General features: G+C 38.8%; 2 protein-coding genes across 6 annotated transcripts; one reads left to right on the top strand and one right to left on the bottom strand.

Moving 5' to 3' along the window:
• Positions 203–10,313, top strand: LOC109714521 (homeodomain-interacting protein kinase 2-like). Of its 2 annotated transcripts, none has more exons than XM_020239199.1 (18): positions 203–628; positions 1,396–1,595; positions 2,351–2,504; positions 2,586–2,695; positions 2,799–2,868; positions 2,942–3,024; positions 3,134–3,212; positions 3,351–3,391; positions 3,612–3,734; positions 4,371–4,509; positions 4,823–4,937; positions 5,047–5,129; positions 5,220–5,294; positions 5,552–5,626; positions 5,784–6,532; positions 7,526–7,705; positions 8,953–9,195; positions 9,979–10,313. In XM_020239199.1, exons 1-18 carry the CDS (start codon positions 491–493, stop codon positions 10,028–10,030), a joined length of 2,709 nt encoding a protein of 902 aa, XP_020094788.1. In that variant the 5' UTR covers positions 203–490; the 3' UTR covers positions 10,031–10,313. The 2 variants fall into 2 exon arrangements, with proteins under 2 accessions (XP_020094788.1, XP_020094787.1); XM_020239198.1 differs by having other exon boundaries at positions 3,134–3,242.
• LOC109714520 lies at positions 11,475–16,173 on the bottom strand. 4 transcript variants are annotated; one of them, XM_020239194.1, is made up of 6 exons: positions 15,647–16,173; positions 14,069–15,034; positions 13,777–13,974; positions 13,522–13,676; positions 12,157–12,267; positions 11,475–11,920 (listed from the first exon to the last, which is right to left on the bottom strand). In XM_020239194.1, exons 1-6 carry the CDS (start codon positions 15,851–15,853, stop codon positions 11,857–11,859), a joined length of 1,701 nt encoding a protein of 566 aa, XP_020094783.1. In that variant the 5' UTR covers positions 15,854–16,173; the 3' UTR covers positions 11,475–11,856. The 4 variants fall into 4 exon arrangements, with proteins under 4 accessions (XP_020094783.1, XP_020094786.1, XP_020094785.1 ...); XM_020239197.1 differs by having other exon boundaries at positions 14,069–15,028; positions 15,650–16,173; XM_020239196.1 differs by having other exon boundaries at positions 13,777–13,971; positions 15,647–16,172.

Below are 18,897 nucleotides of genomic sequence, written 5' to 3'. Positions count from 1 at the left end.
TATCCCTGTTAAATAAATAAATAAATAATAATAGTAATTAATTGGAGCTATTTACTTTTACTTTTTTATTATTGGAAGACAATAATAAAAGAGAGAGAGAGAGAGAGAGAGAGAGACAAAAGCAGGAGGGAAAAGGAAGACGAAGACGAGGAAGCATTTTTCGTTAGTAATAAATAAATAAATAAATTAGATCGTCTTCTCTCTCCCTCTCTCTCTCTCTCTCTCTCTCTCTCTGGTTCGCTCGACTCGTCCACTTGTTCTCCCGTGATTAGAAGAAACCTTCGTTCGATTCTTGGAGCCCTCTTAAACCCTAACCCTCCACCTCCTCCAAGCTTCTTCTTCTTCTTCTTCGTGTTCTAGGATCTTCGCCTCTTCTCCCGCGGGCGTTCGCCCGCGCCCGTCGCTTCTTGAATATTGGGTTTCGGCGATTAAGGGGCGATCGGGGAAGCCGTTGTTTGGTGATCGGATGACGGTGGGGAGTTGATCGGAGATGGAGGAGAGTGGGAGTAGCAAGGAGGACGATCCTCCGCCGTGGAGGCCCCCCGGAGGGGCGTTCCGTCCTTACAATGCGTCCGAGTCTTCCTCCGCCGTCGACGCGCCGGCCAAATCCGGCACCGGAAAGACGCCCGTATGCTTCCTCATCCCTCCTTGCCTTTTACCTCTCACCATGCATCTTTTCAGCTTCCTTTTCGTGTCCCTCGAAGTTACCTGTCTTCTTGCAATTGAGCTCTGTAGCTCAATCTAATGGGATTTTTATGTAATGTGTTTCTGTGCTTCCTTAGGTGGAGAAGTCATAATGCGGTAATCTTAGATGTAATTTTAACAATTTTGTTGTTGCAAATCCCTGGTTCATGTATGTAGGGATTGCCCGAGAATGGCAGATTTTTTTTAATCAAGCTACCGCTGCAGTGGTGTGTTTAATCTGAAATAACATTAACGTGGGTGAATTGTTATTGATAAGCACTTTGCTGTAGCGAGCAAGGGTAGTTGTACGTTGGACATTCCGTTATCTGTTGCTGTGAATTGTAATTAAGGCGTGTATTGGGAGAATATGTTTGAGGATACGTCTGGACAAAATACGGACTTCCATTAAAGAAAACTCCCAAAAAAAACAATCAACAAGAGAAATGTACCGAATGTGATACCTGTGCAATATTAGTGATCAAGGATTTGTCAACTAAGGTAAAAAATTGTAGTTCATATTATTTTGTTGATACTTCAAGCTCGTCAATCTTTATTACAAAACTACAAACAGCGATCATTACAACTTTCTATCTTTTTGACTATCTGAATGATGCTGCCTTTGTTGTTCAATTGGATAGGTTGCGTCTATTGTTGCTCTATACTATTTTACATGTATTGTTCAGAAACTTGATGACAATCTTGTTGATGCAGTTCGTAGAAAGATTAACCAAAGGCATACTTGAGACTTTCCAAATGTGCAACCCAAATTTCAAACATTTGGAGGTCTTGAATCCTAAGCATTTCTTTACAAATCCGTCTGATGGAATACAAAACAATGGCCATGACAATGCAAATTCAGATCTTATTCTGTATACTGACTGTGTATTAGTCAACCTGGAATCAAAACGAAGGTTTGATTTTCCAACTGATGATTTTCATTTTTGTTGTTTTCCATTTTCTTTTATTCCTTTGATTGTATGGGTATAGTAGCTGTGCTAATAGATAGATAGCTTAGATTTTTCATCAGGGAAGTACTTTTTTCTTAATTCTTTTTAATAATTCTGAGGCGTCCCTGCAACTCTGGAAATTTGCATCAGGTATCTAGGATGGAAAGTTTGTTGTTTGAAGTTAGAGCATTATCCATGTTGATTTCTTCTGCAACTTGAGTCATGAAGCATTATGCAGAGTAGTAGTCCAGCAAACTGCTTGGCCTGAATCAGGTGGTACATGATTGTCTAGCTGGGTTCTATGCGAAGTGGCTTAGAATGAGTCATAAGAAACAAAGTAGAATTATGATGATGAAAATGATTTGTGAAGGTAAAGCACATGCTATAATGTGTTTGGTGAGTGATGTTAATTAGGGCAAATCACTACATAAAGTACATGTAGGTATCAACTTTTCTAGCTTGTAAAAATCACTAATGTTGGGCGATTTTTCATCTTCTGGAGATTAATAAGTGAATTTTCTGCTTCTGACTCTTGTAATATATGCCAAGAACTAGATTTTATCATTCTGTAATTCAAGAGTGGCTGTCAAACTTCCCCATGGGCCTTAGGATGCATTTTTGTACATGTTTTTACAATTTTACTATCGTACACATATGAAGAGGACTGATGCTAAGGAACTTATATGAAGTACATAACAATCTCTGCTATTTCCTTTAAGGTATGTTGTCAAAGATATGCTGGGTCAAGGTACATTTGGACAAGTTGCCAAGTGCTGGAATATGGAAACCAAAAATTATGTTGCCGTCAAAGTCATAAAAAATCATCCAGCTTATTATCGGCAGGGTCTGATTGAGGTTGCAATAGTGGACATGGTAAAATGATCTCCTTTTCATTTAATGTTCTTATACTGAAAAATGCAGAAAGTGACATTTCTATGTTGAGTGTTCTTGCAGCTGAACCAGAAGTTTGATCCTGATGATCAGTATCATATTGTCCGGATTCTTGATCATTTTGTACACCAGAATCATCTATGCATTACTTTTGAACTGCTTGGCTCAAACCTGTAAGCTAGTTGTTTTGACTGCTTTCCCTGCATTTTATTTGTAAACAATATTTTACTTGACTAGGCCGTGATTTACTTTGGAGTGAACCTTTTTCATTTGTAGGTTTGAGCTTATAAAACCAAAGCATCCTAGGGGTTTGTCCTTGAACAACATCCAAATGTTCTCACAACAGGTAAGACATTTATCTGACTACAAAGATGCTGCCATTATTTTTTCTTTTATGTGACCATGCTTTATGTTTGTAGATATTGCAAGCATTGGTTGTCATGAAAGACGCCGGTATTATACATTGTGACTTAAAGCCAGAAAATATATTAGTGTCTTCCAGGTGAGCTGTCCAGTGTCAACAACTAGCACTGTATTTATATATATAGATACATATATCAGTACTTGACCTCTCATTGTTACTCCATACTAACACTACATTCAAAGTGCAGCGTGCAGCCTCTAATAATTAAAGTTATTGATTTTGGTTCAGCATGCCTGGAGGGCAAAACATGTTACACATACATTCAGGTCTTTCATATCCTAGCTTCTTTATCCTGGGTCTGTGAATGACATGCATTTATGAACTAACATATATGTTTGTACCTAATTCATGTTAGTGTTGTTAGTAAATGTTCGTTTCTAACACTTCTGTCTCTTTTGCTGCAGAGTCGCCATTACAGATCTCCAGAAGTTCTTCTTGGTCATCAGTATCCTTGCTAGCATTCTAATAACTATTTGTATTTTAAATCTCCTGTTGTTCACTTCCAGCCCCCTTCGGTGCTTATTTTTTATTAGAAAATATAAATTAGTCTCACATTCTTGGCTTCTATTTTATGTGTGCCTTAATTGCTTCATTCACCACTCCATTTATAATTACTCTGCCAACCGCAAGAAAGTTCTTTGTTCTAGTGCTTAATTTTCCATAAGATATAATGCTGCCATCGACATGTGGTCCTTTGGATGCATTATTGCTGAGCTATTTTTAGGAGTGCCTTTATTTCCTGCAGTCTCAGAATACGATCTCCTTAAGCGGATGATAGAGACACTCGGGTAAGTCTTGTTCCCTGCAATTGCATCCTTCCTTGCCTGTTAGTGCATAGCCGTGCACTCGCATCCGTCCTTGCATAGTCCATAGCAGTTGAACTACTATTTCTTACAACCTATTGCAAAAGTTTAACGCCAAGGCTTGAAGAGGTTACATGAATTGCGGGTATTTTTAGCTTAATTAAAGTTTAAAAAGTGGGCTTTTGGTACCAGGGTGTATCATGCGGCTACCATGCCCCCTGCTAAGTTCAGCTTAGTATCGTCTGCTCATAGGCCCCTGGAAATCCTTGGCATTGCATGCAAGTTCTGGAAATATATGAAGTCGTTAATAGAATGCAATAACAAAAATAACAATGCTAAAAATTGCATATAAACAGAGGTCCTGAGTATTGAAAAATTTATTTATGCCATTTTTTTAGTATGTTGGCCATTTAAGAGTAGAAAAACATGCAGGCTACTTGTCTATGTATTCTTCATTTGTCGTACATTTGTCCTACATTTGTGTTGCACTATGTTGGTTCCTCCTTCAGAAATTCTACCAGACTTTATATGTTCATTGTTTTGATTCTGATGTTGAAATTCTACCAGATTTAATATGTTCATTCTTTTGATTGTTATGTTTGTATGTATTTAATATCCCAGTGCACAGCCGCCTGATAGTTTGCTTAGGGATGCCAAAAAAACAAACCAGTTCTTTAAGCATGTTGGAAGTACGTACTGCATGGAGAGCGAGGGAGTTACAACTGCTTTCCGAGTTTTAACAGAGGAAGAGTATGAAGAAGTGAGTTTTCAGCTTGTCTTCCTGAATCTTTGTCAATTCTGGATTCTAGTTTTTCTTTCAATCTAATTTTTGGGAAAGTCTTCTATGTAACTCCTACCTTGCATAGGCTGTGTTACAAACCAACTAAGTACCAGTACATGGTGCAAAAAGTCATCAATAAAATTTTTCCATCAGTACCTGTTCTACTTATATCACTAAAATGTCCTTGATTTGACCTTGCCATCTGTGACTGGTTTCTATCACAACCTGTGTAGAATTAGCTTTCTGGAGAAACCCTTTTCCTTAATTTTCTTTTTGTGTGGTTGAATTACAGAGAGAATCAAAAAGGCCGGCTATCGGTAAACTGAAGTTCAAATATGTAAAGCTTGAAGATCTGATTGCAAATTACCCTTACAGCAAAAATATGTCCAAAGAAGAAATCCGGAAAGGTTAGTTTGATTTGTTTGGTTTAGAAATATATTATTTTGGCTACATAGGCTTTATTGTAGATATTCAAGTATGAGTTTTCATCTCTATTAGATCCTGATCATCTTGCAGAAAGTTTTAGCCGCGTGGCATTGGTTGATTTTTTGCGGGGCCTTCTTGAGCTTGATCCGGAGAGACGTTGGTCACCATTGCAGGTCCCTTTTTTCATCTAGTTATTTTGTTGCATATAGAGTTAAAAATATTTTCTTTTGTCGAAATGTTTCATAGTTCTGGTGCTTCTTCAGGCTTTGCATCATCCATTTATCACTGGTGAGCTCTTGACATGTCCATATGAACCTCCTTCAGAGACACGGAGAAAAGTAAGTACAACTCTTTTAGTTTGACCTTTGAACTATAAAATAATGAAAGGGCTTCCTGTGCCTGTCTGCGTGCTTGAAATTTTACAAGGTCCTCTTTTCATAGACGAGACATATGCTCTGTTTGCTAGCAAAAGCAAGTAGCACGCTGTATTTAAACATAGATGCTTTTGTTTGTATCTAACTTGGTATTCGTTGCTCTTGATTGTCTAATAAAGCCCTAAATTGCACATGCTTAACAATCACATTTTGCTCTGTAGCCCATCTTTGATGCTGTCACGGTGGATCATAATCCAGGATGGGGTCACTGGCTAGCTAATGGCCTTTCACCTCAGGTTGGTCCAGAGTGCTCTGTTGTAGTTTCACAACCCTTTCTATATATTTCTCATAAAAGTGCGTAGTTGCATACTAGCTATGTGTCTTTCTTCTTTTTACTTGCATTATGAATTAAATGATTGGTTTTGAATTAGTATTTGTTACATTATGTTGTAGGTTGTTGCTATGAACAAAAGTATACCACAAAATAGCCCTCACTTGTCAAAGGTGCCCCTTTCTTATGGTAGTAGCTATAGCAGCCTTGGAAGTTATGGGAGTTGTATCGATAATACTGGTCTCAGGAGCAGCTACAATGGGATGAATAGTGGACCCATATATTCTTCACCATTAGGCCCACGGGGGCCCCTTAAGCGTGCACAAGCTGGAGGATATTTTCCTGGACCTATTCCGGATGCTAGACGAATGCCTTGGATGTTAAATCCTGGAAGTTTAGGGCAAATGTCTCTTGGAGCTAGCCCGTTACAGTTCTCTCCCCCAAGCTCCCAAATGCACGTCTCCACTGTATCACAAGGAAGCTATGGTCCCACTTCTCCTAGAGGGTTCCAAGGTTCATATCTGAGAAAATCAGCTGTGGTAGGCCAATACAACGTAACAAAAAATTGGGGTTCGCCAACAATGTCTATGCATAATGAAATCATGTCAGATTGTGGACCAGGACACTGTGATAATGGATTTCAAGGACATGTTGGCTCTCCTTACAGTGTACATTCAACCTCCACTCATTTCAGTAGGAGGCAACCGGAAGGTGGGGACAGTAGCTTATCTTCAGGTGCTTCAACCAGTTACAGATCATTCCCTGAAGATTCACATGACGAAAATGCTCCACATACATTGGATGTTTCATATGATAAATTAGAAGGCAGTTCATCAGCTCCTGGTCCGGCAGATTGGGATCCCAATTATAGGTAAAAATAGATACACACGATCTTTCATTTTTCTGTAATTAAGCATATTTCATCATGGAATTCTGCTGTGCTATCATGCTTTGACCTCTTCTGCAATTACTATGCATGCATTCCCTTTTACCCATTTACTTCTGAATGAGTATGTAGAGTGAAAGGACTTAATATGATATCTCAATATACTCAGATTGTTTGACAGGGTAAGATAACACCAATGCTGCCAACATGCGAATCCAAATTTCCTATCTATTACAGTTGCATGTTCAAATGATAAACCTTGATAATATGCTTCCCTGTTTGTTTATGGGGTGTTGGTTTCCCCAACACTATCCCAGAAAACAGTTTTCTGGATTGAAAAGCATTTTCCTTCTGTTTGGTTCCTAGGAAAAGTAGATTCTCGAGAAAAGTTTTTCCAAATTTCATGGAAAAGTGGTGTTTTCGTTTTTTGATTGTTTATTTGGAAAATGAAATCTGTGGAAAAGGGTGTTTTTCATGGAAAACTATTTTCCTAGAAAATAGTTTTTCATGCTTTTGCCAAGAACCAACCACCCACCTTAGGGTGTCAAGTTTTTCTTAATTGATTAAGATGATTGAGCACCTCTTGGTCTGTTTTCTTGTTCCATGATGAGAGTTGTAGTGTTTTCTTATTACTTCGGAAATGTTAGATTTAAATTGCCAGCTTCTTCGTGGGCTTGCAATGGTTCTCGGTTATTTTCCCGGTGACGATATGATCAGTAATTTCGTGCACCATTCTTTACCTTCTTTTCTGTTGTTGATCTCGATTATTTGTTGTTGCCACTTTTTGTATGTTAATATTAAACACTACAACTAATTTTAGTACAATTTCTATCACATTTTTATCTAATAACCACACAGATTTTTGGTTGCCATTTTTCAGTTTTTTTTTTCCTCTCAATCATGGTTTAAAAATTGATATAATCATATCCTTTGTTTCAAATCCAAGTAATGCAGGTTGAATGTTTCTTCTTTGTGCAGTGATGATTATCTTTTGCAAGAGGATAATTCAGAAGTGAACTCCCTCTGTTTTTCGTTTAGTAATGACATGCAGCTTGGTAACCATACTGGGACTACAATTACAACTCCTGGAGCTGGCAGGGCTGATTATGGTCAACAGCAGCCTTATACGAACTCAAATCTCACATCATTAAATCAAAGGCATGATCTTTTACTTGCGTTTTCTGCAATATATTGTTTTGTCAAAATTTTGTAATCTGATTTTTTTTTTTCTTCTGCTTTTGTAGTCCATGTTTTCAGCTTATATGTGTGTATTCACTGATTACTGATATCAAATTTTTTTTTTATTAATCATAATACTATCCAATTGGGTAGGATTTTCCATAGTGAGCATCAGATGATAATATTCTGCTCTCTTGTTGCATAGTTCAGGCAATCGTAAAATTAAATATTCATGGAACAATTATATAATATTAGTTTTCCTGGTAGTCTACTTTTGCTAGTGGAAATGCTAGTGGAAATGTAATGGCTGTGAAACCTCGAGATCATTGTTACCAGTTATTAGAAGTGTCTCATTGAATACTGTGGAATAGAGAGGTGTGAGATGAACACATTGTTGGATTATTTTACTGCATTTCTACTGTCTTAAAGTTATTTTCTTCAAAAATCAGGATGACTCATGAAAAATTCCTCTTTATTTTAAGAATTGAGATGAAGCCTGTAATCCTTTTGTTGTGGTTGTTTTTTCCACTACCTTTTCTTTTCTCCATTATGTTGCTTGCTCTTTGGCTGGTTGAGTGTGCTCTTCGTGCCTGCCTAGGCGGATGAAGTGTACGTGCACCTTGCACAATATTAACAGCTGTATGCTTCTTTGGATATATCTGCCAATCTGTACACCATATTTTCGTAGTTTCCATCTATTGTACCTATAATACGTCAGCTAGCCTGTGGCTTGGTTTCTTTGACCACCAGTGGTGTTTCTTGCTAGACTGGAAGGGATGGTATTGTTGATATAGTGGCAGAAACTCTTCTTCACTGCAAACTCAAATGCTATTTTCTATTATTGATGAAATTAACCAATGATAACAAAAAGAGGCTTGGTCTTTTATTTATAAGCGTCTAGAAGCCTGCATACGAGTAGAATATAAATCTAATCCAAATCAAATCAAGTAACTCAAAATAATCCTAAAATGAGAAGAAATAAAAAAGAAACACTAATCCTACTAGGAGTTGGGCGATTGTAACTCAGCCGTTCCGATGATAACGTAGAAACTAGTATATGCTCATTTTTAGTGTCTTTGGCTTCTCTTTCAAAAGTACATCTACTGCAGAATTTGTGATTTGTTTCCATTTAAGATTGTGCTTTTGATACTTGTCGGATTCTTTTTCTTTTTCAATTATGTATCACATAGAAGACTCAGTCATTTTCCTCCTTTCGTTGATTACAGAGCAGAGAACCTGCTTCAAGCATATTCGTTTGGTGGCAGTAACCTTTGCACTGCTCATTCCCAATATTTTCAGCCAATCTTACCTGACCGATTTGGGCAGCAATCTGTTCAGTGGTTTGGTCTTGTGGATTCTGCTTCTATGCATGGTCATCAAATTGGTCAGCAGGCCTGGCCAAATCACAATATGGCGTATTCAGATTTTTTTCACCAATCATACGGTGCAGAGCAATGGCATGTCTTAGGGTAAGATGTTACACGACCGTGCTTCCTGATATTATAGTTGACCCTACTTTGCTCAAAACTATTTCTCTACTTTTACTTGATTGAATTATATGATGCTGCTTATTTGAGTTGTATGCTACTGTTCGAGGTTTACAATATGGTTGTTTAATTTGGGTTCCAGTTAGCTTTAATTCGTACTATTTACTTTCATTACTACTGGTAATTAGTCAAAATGTTAGTGTAAATAACATGTTACCTATCATTTATGACAATAGTAATGATTAACTGTATAGACTAAGATTTCTAGACTGAATTCTAGAGAACTGGTCCACTGTGGACTAGGTTTAGACAAAAATTCTTTTGGGCAGAGAGTAAAATAGGAGGCCCATCTGGAATAATTGGCAGGTAACTCCTAGGGAGGAAGAATGAGGGAGATGCCCGGTAGCTCCTAGGGTGGAAGAATGAGGGAGAAAGAGAAGAAACAAAGGGCATTTTGGTCCTAGCTGACGCGCCGCCTTGTGGACATGGGTAGGGAAGTAAATCGACCGCATGAACCTTCATGTATATGTGTTGATGTATAGATATCGATGTATATGTATAAATAGAGATTGGCAGGGCTCTCTGTTTGCAAGAAAAACTTATCAGTAGGTTCCGTCTCGAGTTATTTTAGAATATTCTTCATTCTGTCGTTTATCAACGGGCTTACATTTTTCATGTCTCATTTATATGCTAGAGATTTCTACCATGTCATGATTATGAAATATTTTCTATGCATCATCTGATACATTTCACTGAATACTGTAGGAGGAATTGCTGGACATTCCATTCCAATGACGTTACCCCGAACCCATGGTGATTATGGAAGGATCACTTGATGCAAAAAGCTGGTCCTGCTGGAGGGGGGGAAAACAAAAAAATCTAGTTATTGGCAATGAAATTTGTGTTTGCTGTTTCTGGTTTTCTTACGCTTTGCAGCTACAGAAAATCCTCGTTTGGATTTTCTTATAGGTCCCCATTTTGATCTTTGTTTTGGCAACTGTTAGTAATACAAATTCTATATTTATTGGATCTTTGTGCTTACAGGCTGATCTTTCTGCCGCTTTTTCTTGAGAAATTGGTTCTGTTCTGTTTTTCCCTTATTCTTTGCATTCGCTTGAATTTTCAAGTTTATAGCAATTGTCTGCTGCAGATGTGCCTAACGTACTATGCAGGGCTCTCATGGTGCGTGGTATACAAGGGAAAGGAGGGAAAAGATGCTTCATGGTCCCAATAATGCACTTGCAATGCGACATTTGGCAAACTAGCTCTGATTCATTCTCTACATGAGTGCATGTACGCACAATCAGACAGATTACTTTGTATTCAGTGACTTCCAGTGTATGTTCTTTTTGTTTTTCTTTCTTGGAATACCTAATAGTTTTTGTTGTCCGATTTTATATTCCTTGCCTTGTCGAAGATCATAATATAGATCTGGAGATGCCCAAATAGGTCAGCCTTTCGAATTGCTGCAATGTATTACTTTAGGGCTGTGCTGAGTTTACCTAACAGCCATTTATTAAAACCTTTACACCTACTTGCGCGTTTTACACTGTTTCACACTTCTACTTCATACTTGGATTCGGCAGTATTTGAAGGGGATGAGAAAAAGAAAAGCACCGAAAGCCTTTGTTTCACTGTTGTTAGCTGTGGAGGAATTGAATGCTGTGGATGACACTGATGCATAAACGACACTATATATGTGTGATTATCTTGTTGCCTTACTGTGATGTATTGCTTACGTGGCATTTTGGTCGATGGATGGAGCAAAGAATGCTCTCATTTAATGCTGCGATAAAATAATCATTATGTTGGTATCAGCCTCTATTTTCCCCAAAAAATGTTGGAATGCACGATCACCTTTTCTGGCTCTGGACAGAGCCGGGTGCTGATCTTGTTACCGTAACTCCTTTATCTTGAATTTCTTGTATGTAGAGAGAAAGCCCTGCTTTTCCGGGATCTAAATTGGATTAAAAGGGTATGTTGCCTTCGTTGGCCAGTGACAAATCAATTTTCTTGTTTGGATTTTTGATTTTTTAAAAAACATTGTGGCTGATGAACCTTGTTCCACAGTTCGTAGGATAACGGTGATGGTGATGACTTTCTCCGTAGAGTTAGCAACACTAAGAGAGTACTAAATTGTAATGGAAGTTCATTTATATGGCGATGATGATCTTGGTTTCCAGCTAGCAAAATTAAATTACAGATGGAGAAGTATTGTTGTCATTTTATACTAGGTGCTGTTGCCTAAAACAGAATTGGTCTTGGCAAGGAAGGAGCAACGAGAGGTATCAACATTGGGCTTCTCAGATGACGAAGAGAGACAGCATACCAATATACAGACAAAACAGTGATACGAGAAAATCACACTAAAGACTAACAATAGATTCCCATTTGCCAGTACTATAAATATGCCTAACGTTCTTTTTCGTCCCCCTTTACACACTGTAAATTTCCCAAAGATGGCCGCAGCTCATGCCAAATCATAGCCAAACGCTCGCAATAGGGAGATCCCCACCTATAAAATGTGAGGTCCATCTACTGCAGAAATAACACAATCCAAGCAGAAAGAGCAGTCTCCCGTGCTGCTCCATCTCTGGCTCTGCAAGCTGCAGAGAGTTTGCCAGAGACGAGATTATATTTGCTTCAGCTTTTTCCTGTAGTTGATGCATCCGATCTGCAAACATCGCCACGACAAAGCGGACAAACCCTAAATTGAAAGAACAGCCTCTTACATTAGCAGATATCACGAAATAGGGTAGTAATGTACATCAAGTTGGGAGAGAATTTTTTTTTTTTTTTAAAGCATGAAAATAAAGGAAGAATACTGATTTGAGAAGAAAGGTGAAATATTTTGCGTGACCGTAAATTATGCACTCGGGAAAGATCAAAATAGCATGAATGTGTAATCGATGGGAAAGAAATTGATTTTTTGGGTTAAGATACCTATGAATCTCTTTCAGCCATTTGTCTATACATGTTAGATGAAATTCATGATTGCAGGGCAATATCCGCATGCATTCTCCTTCTTCATACTCCACAAGGCAAATGTAGCATCTGCAGACGTAGCCAAGGAAAAACATTAACCGCCAGTAAAACGAACTGAAAAATTATTTTCGGCATGAAAGATGCTTTTCTACTTGTTTGGTTCGACGCAAAAATATTTTTCCGTAAAAAAATATTTTTACGGATTTGGAAAAAAAATTGAAGTTTTCGTTTTCCACTGTTTTTCGGTGGAAAACAAAAACTCAAGTTTCATTTTTTCCCACCGAACCAAACAAGTAGGAAATTTTTTTTTTCTTTCAACCAAATAAATATTAATAAAAAATTACTTTTTTTCCTACAAACCAAACGCTGCAAAATGTAAAACTTTTTCCCCATGGAAAAATATTTTTCACGGTTTTACGTTGAACATTGAACCAAACGGACCCTTAGTTTTGCTTCTTTGGAAACTACAGTGAGCATTCTTTGCCTTCTTTTCGTAATGGGTTAAGTAAAGATTTTTGTGATCCAAGACAAAATATCTAAATTACTCATAATAAGAATCAGGCGTAGATTAAACAAACATATGAGGATCAGTGGACATATATTATAAAAAGGCTGCATCATTTTGGTAATAATAAACACTGAATACTCATCAGTAATTGGAAAAAAATAGATGAACATGACAAGTATGCTATTTTATGGGCCAACAAGAATATCAATCAGCAGCCAGGCTCCCGCATAATATACACTAAATCTAGCTCAAGAATGACTATCATATCCACACTGCGTGCTATGGCGTGTAACAACTCAGTCATTGATAGTCAAATCATCATCCTTATCATGCCAGCGAAGAATTCATGCCAGATTAACAACATTTAAGAAAGATGATAACATGAACAAAATAACACACAGTTTCTCGAGTTGGAGCTTCCAAAAGAAAACTCCGATATAGCTTATAACTTAATTGACAGCAAGAAATGGCTCGCCAAGACATATATATATCCTCATTTCCATGTGGCACGCTATACTTCCTTCCTGAACAACCGTATTTGATAAAGCAAGTTGCACTAATTAGGAACTGTGCAGGCCATCTAACTTCCAAGGCAGGTAATATTTCCTAAATACACACAAACTACCAAATTTAATAAATCAAATTGCACTAATTAGAAACTGTGTCTGCCTACAAACAGACCACATATGTTTGTGTGTATGTCTTCACATATCCCAAAAAACAGACCATATCCCTTCTACAGAAAAGGTCAGATGCATGCCGAAGATTCAATACATGTATATAAAAGCTTCAAGCCAAGGGAGGAAAGTACATACTGTGCAGCCTCGTCATTTTGTTGCTTTGCTGGCTTCCTGTATACCTTCACAGGTATGCATTCGACAACTTCCTTTGGTGCAGGAACAGACCCAATAGCAGAGAAAGATGGCCGCGATGATAAAAAGACAGATTGCTGATGGATTTCATCCAAAACCTAAATGACATACTTTCTTAGTTGAATTTCCTTTCCACCAAGCAGGGTAAAACCCCCAAATATCAGATACTACAAGTTTGCAGTCGGACTTATCTGTTACCTCAAAAAGTGCTTCTGCTAACATAACAATTCTTGAAATGCTAGCTCTCGTGCTTGTATCATCATCTGATGTGCCAGGTCGATTAGTTGTCCTGCATGTACAGCGACCTGTTCGATGTTGACCAGACAATATACATGATCTATCGTGACCTGATAGATTCTCAAATCTGCTACCCAATCTCTGAAGAGTACGGACCTGCTAATAAAAATTATTCTTTGACAGATAAATGGTCAAGTAGAGGGAAAAAAGAGCAAAAAAAAAAAAGAAAGAAACAGCAATACAGTTTAACTACCTGAGATCTTATTCTTCTTCTTCTTTCCAGAAAAGCTGATCTGTGATCCAAAAGATCATGATTACTAGGCTCTCTGGGCTGCAGAGTTTCTAAAGCACGATCACTATTGTTGTCTGTTGAGGTATCGATCTGATTAGAGAAATGACCAGAAGAATCAGGGTGCGGCTCAATTATCCTGTTCGAGGAAGATGCTCCTCTTCTCGTCACACCCAAGACTCGTCTAGTATTGGTTTGGCCAGCAGACCATACAGATCTACCATCTGGAATTGAAGGTGAAAACGACCCCTCAGAAAATGGAGTCCTCCTAAGAACCCTGTCACGAAGCCGTCCAACGCTTAATGTTCGGCTAAACCGAACGCTACCTTCTAAAGGTTCTTGGTGTCCGAGCCGTCTGTAGGAATTCCTTGTCACTGAATTCTCAGATTCTACCCGGCTCCTGTGAATACGCTGGCTAGCCCTAATCTCATCTCTTACATTATCTCTAAGCAAATCCAGAGACGAATCGGTACCAGCAGCTCCACTGTCCCGCATAGAGTTTGCATCAGAAGAAGTATCGAAATTTGTGTGAAGATGAAGGCCATCCACATCAGATTGATTAATAGGGAGGCCGGAAGAGAAGAGAGAATGAGCCGATGACGAACCCAAGCTGACAGCTCTGTTTAACCTAAAATTAACATCATCGTGGTGGGCGAAACCAAAGCATGATAGCGGCCTAGTAGTAGGATTGGTCGATCGGCTAATATCCGTCGTTGTGGCAGAGCTGCTGCTAGCACCTGAAATGTTGATTAATGTGCCATCTCCGTCTTCTACAATCCGCTCGCCGTCTAAAGAAGCCAATGCAGGCGTTACACTCGGAGAGTGTTTATGCTTTTGAGAAACCTCACGATTCCGGCCGGAGGATTTACCATCAACTTCGACCGTACATTTGATGCCTTTCGACCTCCCACTCCCGTCTCCCTTCTGAAACTGGAATTAAGGGGATGAGCAATGTTACACTATGAAAAATTTTGACAAACGAGGTTGTCAACCTTAGTAGCATCATAAGATTATCTGATTACTGATTTTCCAAATCGGGCCGTAACGCCCCTGGAAAGAAATACGTGATTCTGACTGGATATTGGAGAAAGTAAGTTACTTCCCCAACGAAACAGGAATAGAACTTCTTTAGTGAACAACAGATTAAGGGGAAGCCCGATTCAGAGATCCGGGAAAATGAATGAGCAGCGACGATATCAACAGGCTCGTGATGCAATTTTGGCAAATGGTCACCAAAACCATTCTACATTTTCCGAGTATGAAGTATCAGATTAAAAAATGTGAATGAATGATAGACGCATGACGTTAAAGCAGCACCAAACGAAAAAAAAAAAAAAAATCGAATCAAATCGTGGGGAGAGGCTAGAGATTTTCACTTCCTCGAAACATTTAACACATTGTTGCCGCCCACTATTCTCATCCCGATCCAGCATTCGGAATCCAATCAACACAAGAAATGAAAAACTATAAAAAAAAGTAAAAGTAGAAGTGAAGGAAAAGAAAGGAAAAGAAAAGAAAGGATGAGGAGGAAGAAATCACCACGACCTGGCCATCGGAAGACGACGAACTCGAAGGGAATCCGAAGCAAGCAGAGCCAAAAACCCTCGTCCCTCTCGCCCTCCCCTTCCGCCCCGAAGCACCACCACCACCACCACCACCACCACCTCCTCCTCCTCCTCCTCCTCCTGAGGACGACGACGCTGCTGCTGCTGCTGCTGCATCCTTGGCCTTACTACCCCCAGATCCCATCGCCTCCTCCTGGCCTCGGCTTTGTTAGCCTAACAATGCCGCCCCAATCCAGCGACCATCTCAAACCCTAGCGCCTCGGCTCCCCGATCGATTTAGAGAAGAGCAACGCATGGGGGCCCTCGCCCTCGCTGCGCCCCTTTTAGGGCATCGTGTCCGCTCCCGGAGGAGAGAACACAACGTGACACACAGCGATAGATAGGATCACCCATGTTGGGCCAATGGGCCACGGTGGTGGTGGTGGTGGTGGGTTCCCCCTGTTCTGTTCTCATCATTTATTTATTTATTAATAAAATCCATTATTAATTAATTAATCAGTAAATTCTCAGTACGAAAGTAGTAATAAACAAATAAATTAATAATAATAATAATAATAATAATAATAATGCACCTTTCTCGGTTCCCCCAACGACGCTTATTAATTAATAAAAAATTTATTATTATTATTATTATTATTATTACTATTAATATTTTTTGGTTTTGTCCTTTTGGGAATTCGGAGCGAGGGGAGCGGAGGAGGGAGACAGCACGGCGCTTGTTGCAGTGGCGATACGTCCGCTCCTCCTCTCTCTCTCTCTCTCTCTCTCTCTCTCTCTCTTCTTTCTTTTTCCGCTTTTCACCGCAAGTGGCCTTTGTCTCTCTCTCTCTCTCTCTCTCTCTCTCTCTCTCTCTCTGTGTATCGTTGGAGGGAGGGAGTAGGGAGGGAGGGGCCATTCCATTCCCTGGATCCTTTTTTTTTTTTTGCACGTACACGGACCACGGTACATCCTGCAGCGATGCAAAGCGCGTAGTGGCGTGAAACGTGGCATAGAGTTGGATTTGTACGGGTGGGCGGTGTTGCCGCGGCGCAGCGGATTTGGAGATCTGCTCCGGAAAAGGCGGTTCAGTTTGTTGCCGCAGTGGTATTCGGATTTTGAAACGAGTCAAAGATGCGGCGGGAGAAATTTGCGCCTGCGCTCGGTGTAAGCGCGCACTCCCTGCACCCCCACTCTATCACCTATTTTAATCTTTTAAAAAATTAAACTTTATTACCAAATTTTTTAAATTTATTTATTTTTATGATAGATTAATAATTTTTAAATTTCACAATTTCAATGCATACTTCAATGCTACTAACTCAACTAGCATACTTTATATAATTAAAATAAATATAAGTTGTTTAAAAAAAATTATTAATTAATTTAAATTAAATGAAAGATTAAATAATAAAATAAATATTTTAAGTGATTAAGCTGCTAAACTATAAAAATAATATTTAAATAAATTAATAATTTTTTTTAAACAACTTATATTTATTTTAATTATATAAAGTAACCAAAGAGCTCCCACGTGGGCGGTAAAGGCGCTCCACCCGTCGTTGCTTTACGTGCCGATGTGGATCTCTACTGGCCCAGAGAAAAGAAAAACTACAATTGAATGCATAGTTTTTCAGTTTGGACTTTGGAGAGGAGAAGACCCGTTTGGATTTACTTAATTTAGATTACGGTTTTTCCTATATATATATATATATATATATATATATATATATAGAGTAGGGCTAAAATACTTTTACAAATATCACACAAGTGATACTTGTGTGTTTTTAGCCCTTGGATGAAGAGATGTGAGGTTGAGATGATGGGGGTAGGTGGTGGTAGGTGGAATAGTGTTTGATCCAAGGGCTATTTGTAATCAAAAAGTAGATCCAATGACTAAAAACGTGATAGCAATATGAGGATGATACTTGTAAAAGTATCCTAGATCAACTCTATATATATATATATATAAACTATTTATTTATTGGCATATCTCTATTTGATCGAGGAACTAGTACACAGGCTGCCTTTTCAGAATTTTGGATGATATATATTTTTTAAAATTCCTCAAAATTAACCAATCTTAAAAGTTTCATTTTAAAACTCAAACTCTACTGATACATCCAATGCTGCTTTTTTAAAATCTTTAATCACCGTACCAAATCTGTTGTATTGACTATTGACATCCCCAAGTGATTTATTTTTTAAAAGTCAGGTTCAGGTTGCGATCGAGCCCCCAGCACAGGCCCAGGCCCAGGCGCGGGCGCACAGCAACGCTACGGCCTCCGAACCAAACTTGAACGCGCGACTCACCTGGTGCACCGGAGTTCGTGCTCGTGGGTGGGCGCGTAATCGTCTCCCGCTCCCATCCCAATTTCCAAACCATACCTAGTTGTTAGTTTACCACCCTTCCTCCTCTCTCTCTCTCTCTCTCTCTCTCTCTCTCTCTGTTTCTTCTTCTTCTTCTTCTTCTTCTTTCGACCCCTTCTACGTTTCAATTTCCTGAGCAGCAATTTAATGATGAGTTCATCATGTTCTGTCTTGGCGTTCTGATTTGCATATAGTTTTGATATCCACGTATCTTATTGATTGCGTAGACGTAGGGTTCGAATTAGAGAGAAGGTTTCGGTTGGTAAGTTGTCTGTGCAAGTCTCATACTCGTCAGTGGCTTACACTCTGATGCGCATAGATTACACGACAGAGCATCAAACAAAAGTTCTATGGCAGTGGTAAGTCCGCATTCTTACTGTTTTGCAAATCTCACTTATTCAATTAATAGTTTCAAAACTGCTTCTCAAGTCTCGATTATACTGGACACTCCGTTATGTGAGCTTTCCACATAAGATTTTACCAAAAGTTTAGAGGAAGCGAAAGAAGCGAGTGCTTGAATCAGAGAATTAGCTTTTCGGAAAATTTCCAAAAATATTGAATGTACATAAATGGCTATAACAGAGTTAACTCTGTTATTCATATTAACAGTTACTATAGGAGGAATGTTTTTATGTGGTTCCGTTCTCTGCCTTGAGGACAGAAACAAGGATCGATCAAATTCTATTGAGTTTGACTCACGATGATCATTCATCAAAGAATGACTCTGGTTATCAAATGATTGAACAACCGGGATTAACTTCCTTACAATACTTAGTTGACATCCATAAAAAGTATCTAATGGATTGTGAGTTCAATTGACCCTGTTAGCAGAAAGACAGATGTTCCTTGCTCATTATCAGACAACGTTGCTAGCTTATGGCA

This window comes from Ananas comosus, linkage group 8 (assembly GCF_001540865.1).
Source record: "Ananas comosus cultivar F153 linkage group 8, ASM154086v1, whole genome shotgun sequence".
NCBI classification, from domain to species: domain Eukaryota; kingdom Viridiplantae; phylum Streptophyta; class Magnoliopsida; order Poales; family Bromeliaceae; genus Ananas; species Ananas comosus.
Note: the sequence above shows the minus strand (reverse complement) of the source record. Positions and strands in the feature narration are given on the sequence as shown.

What these genes read in the sequence shown, in the direction of transcription:
- LOC109714521 (XM_020239198.1), top strand. Translation starts at nt 491, where the DNA reads ATGGAGGAGAGTGGGAGTAGCAAGGAGGACGATCCTCCGCCGTGGAGG. An exon ending in CTTCAGAGACACGGAGAAAA is followed by an intron (nt 5,295 to 5,551) that starts GTAAGTACAACT and finishes TTTGCTCTGTAG; the next exon opens with CCCATCTTTGATGCTGTCAC. An exon ending in CTCACATCATTAAATCAAAG is followed by an intron (nt 7,706 to 8,952) that starts GCATGATCTTTT and finishes CGTTGATTACAG; the next exon opens with AGCAGAGAACCTGCTTCAAG.
- LOC109714520 (XM_020239194.1), bottom strand. Translation starts at nt 15,853, where the DNA reads ATGGGATCTGGGGGTAGTAAGGCCAAGGATGCAGCAGCAGCAGCAGCA. An exon ending in TAGCAGAAGCACTTTTTGAG is followed by an intron (nt 13,677 to 13,776) that starts GTAACAGATAAG and finishes TATGTCATTTAG; the next exon opens with GTTTTGGATGAAATCCATCA. An exon ending in TGGCTGAAAGAGATTCATAG is followed by an intron (nt 11,921 to 12,156) that starts GTATCTTAACCC and finishes CTTTCAATTTAG; the next exon opens with GGTTTGTCCGCTTTGTCGTG.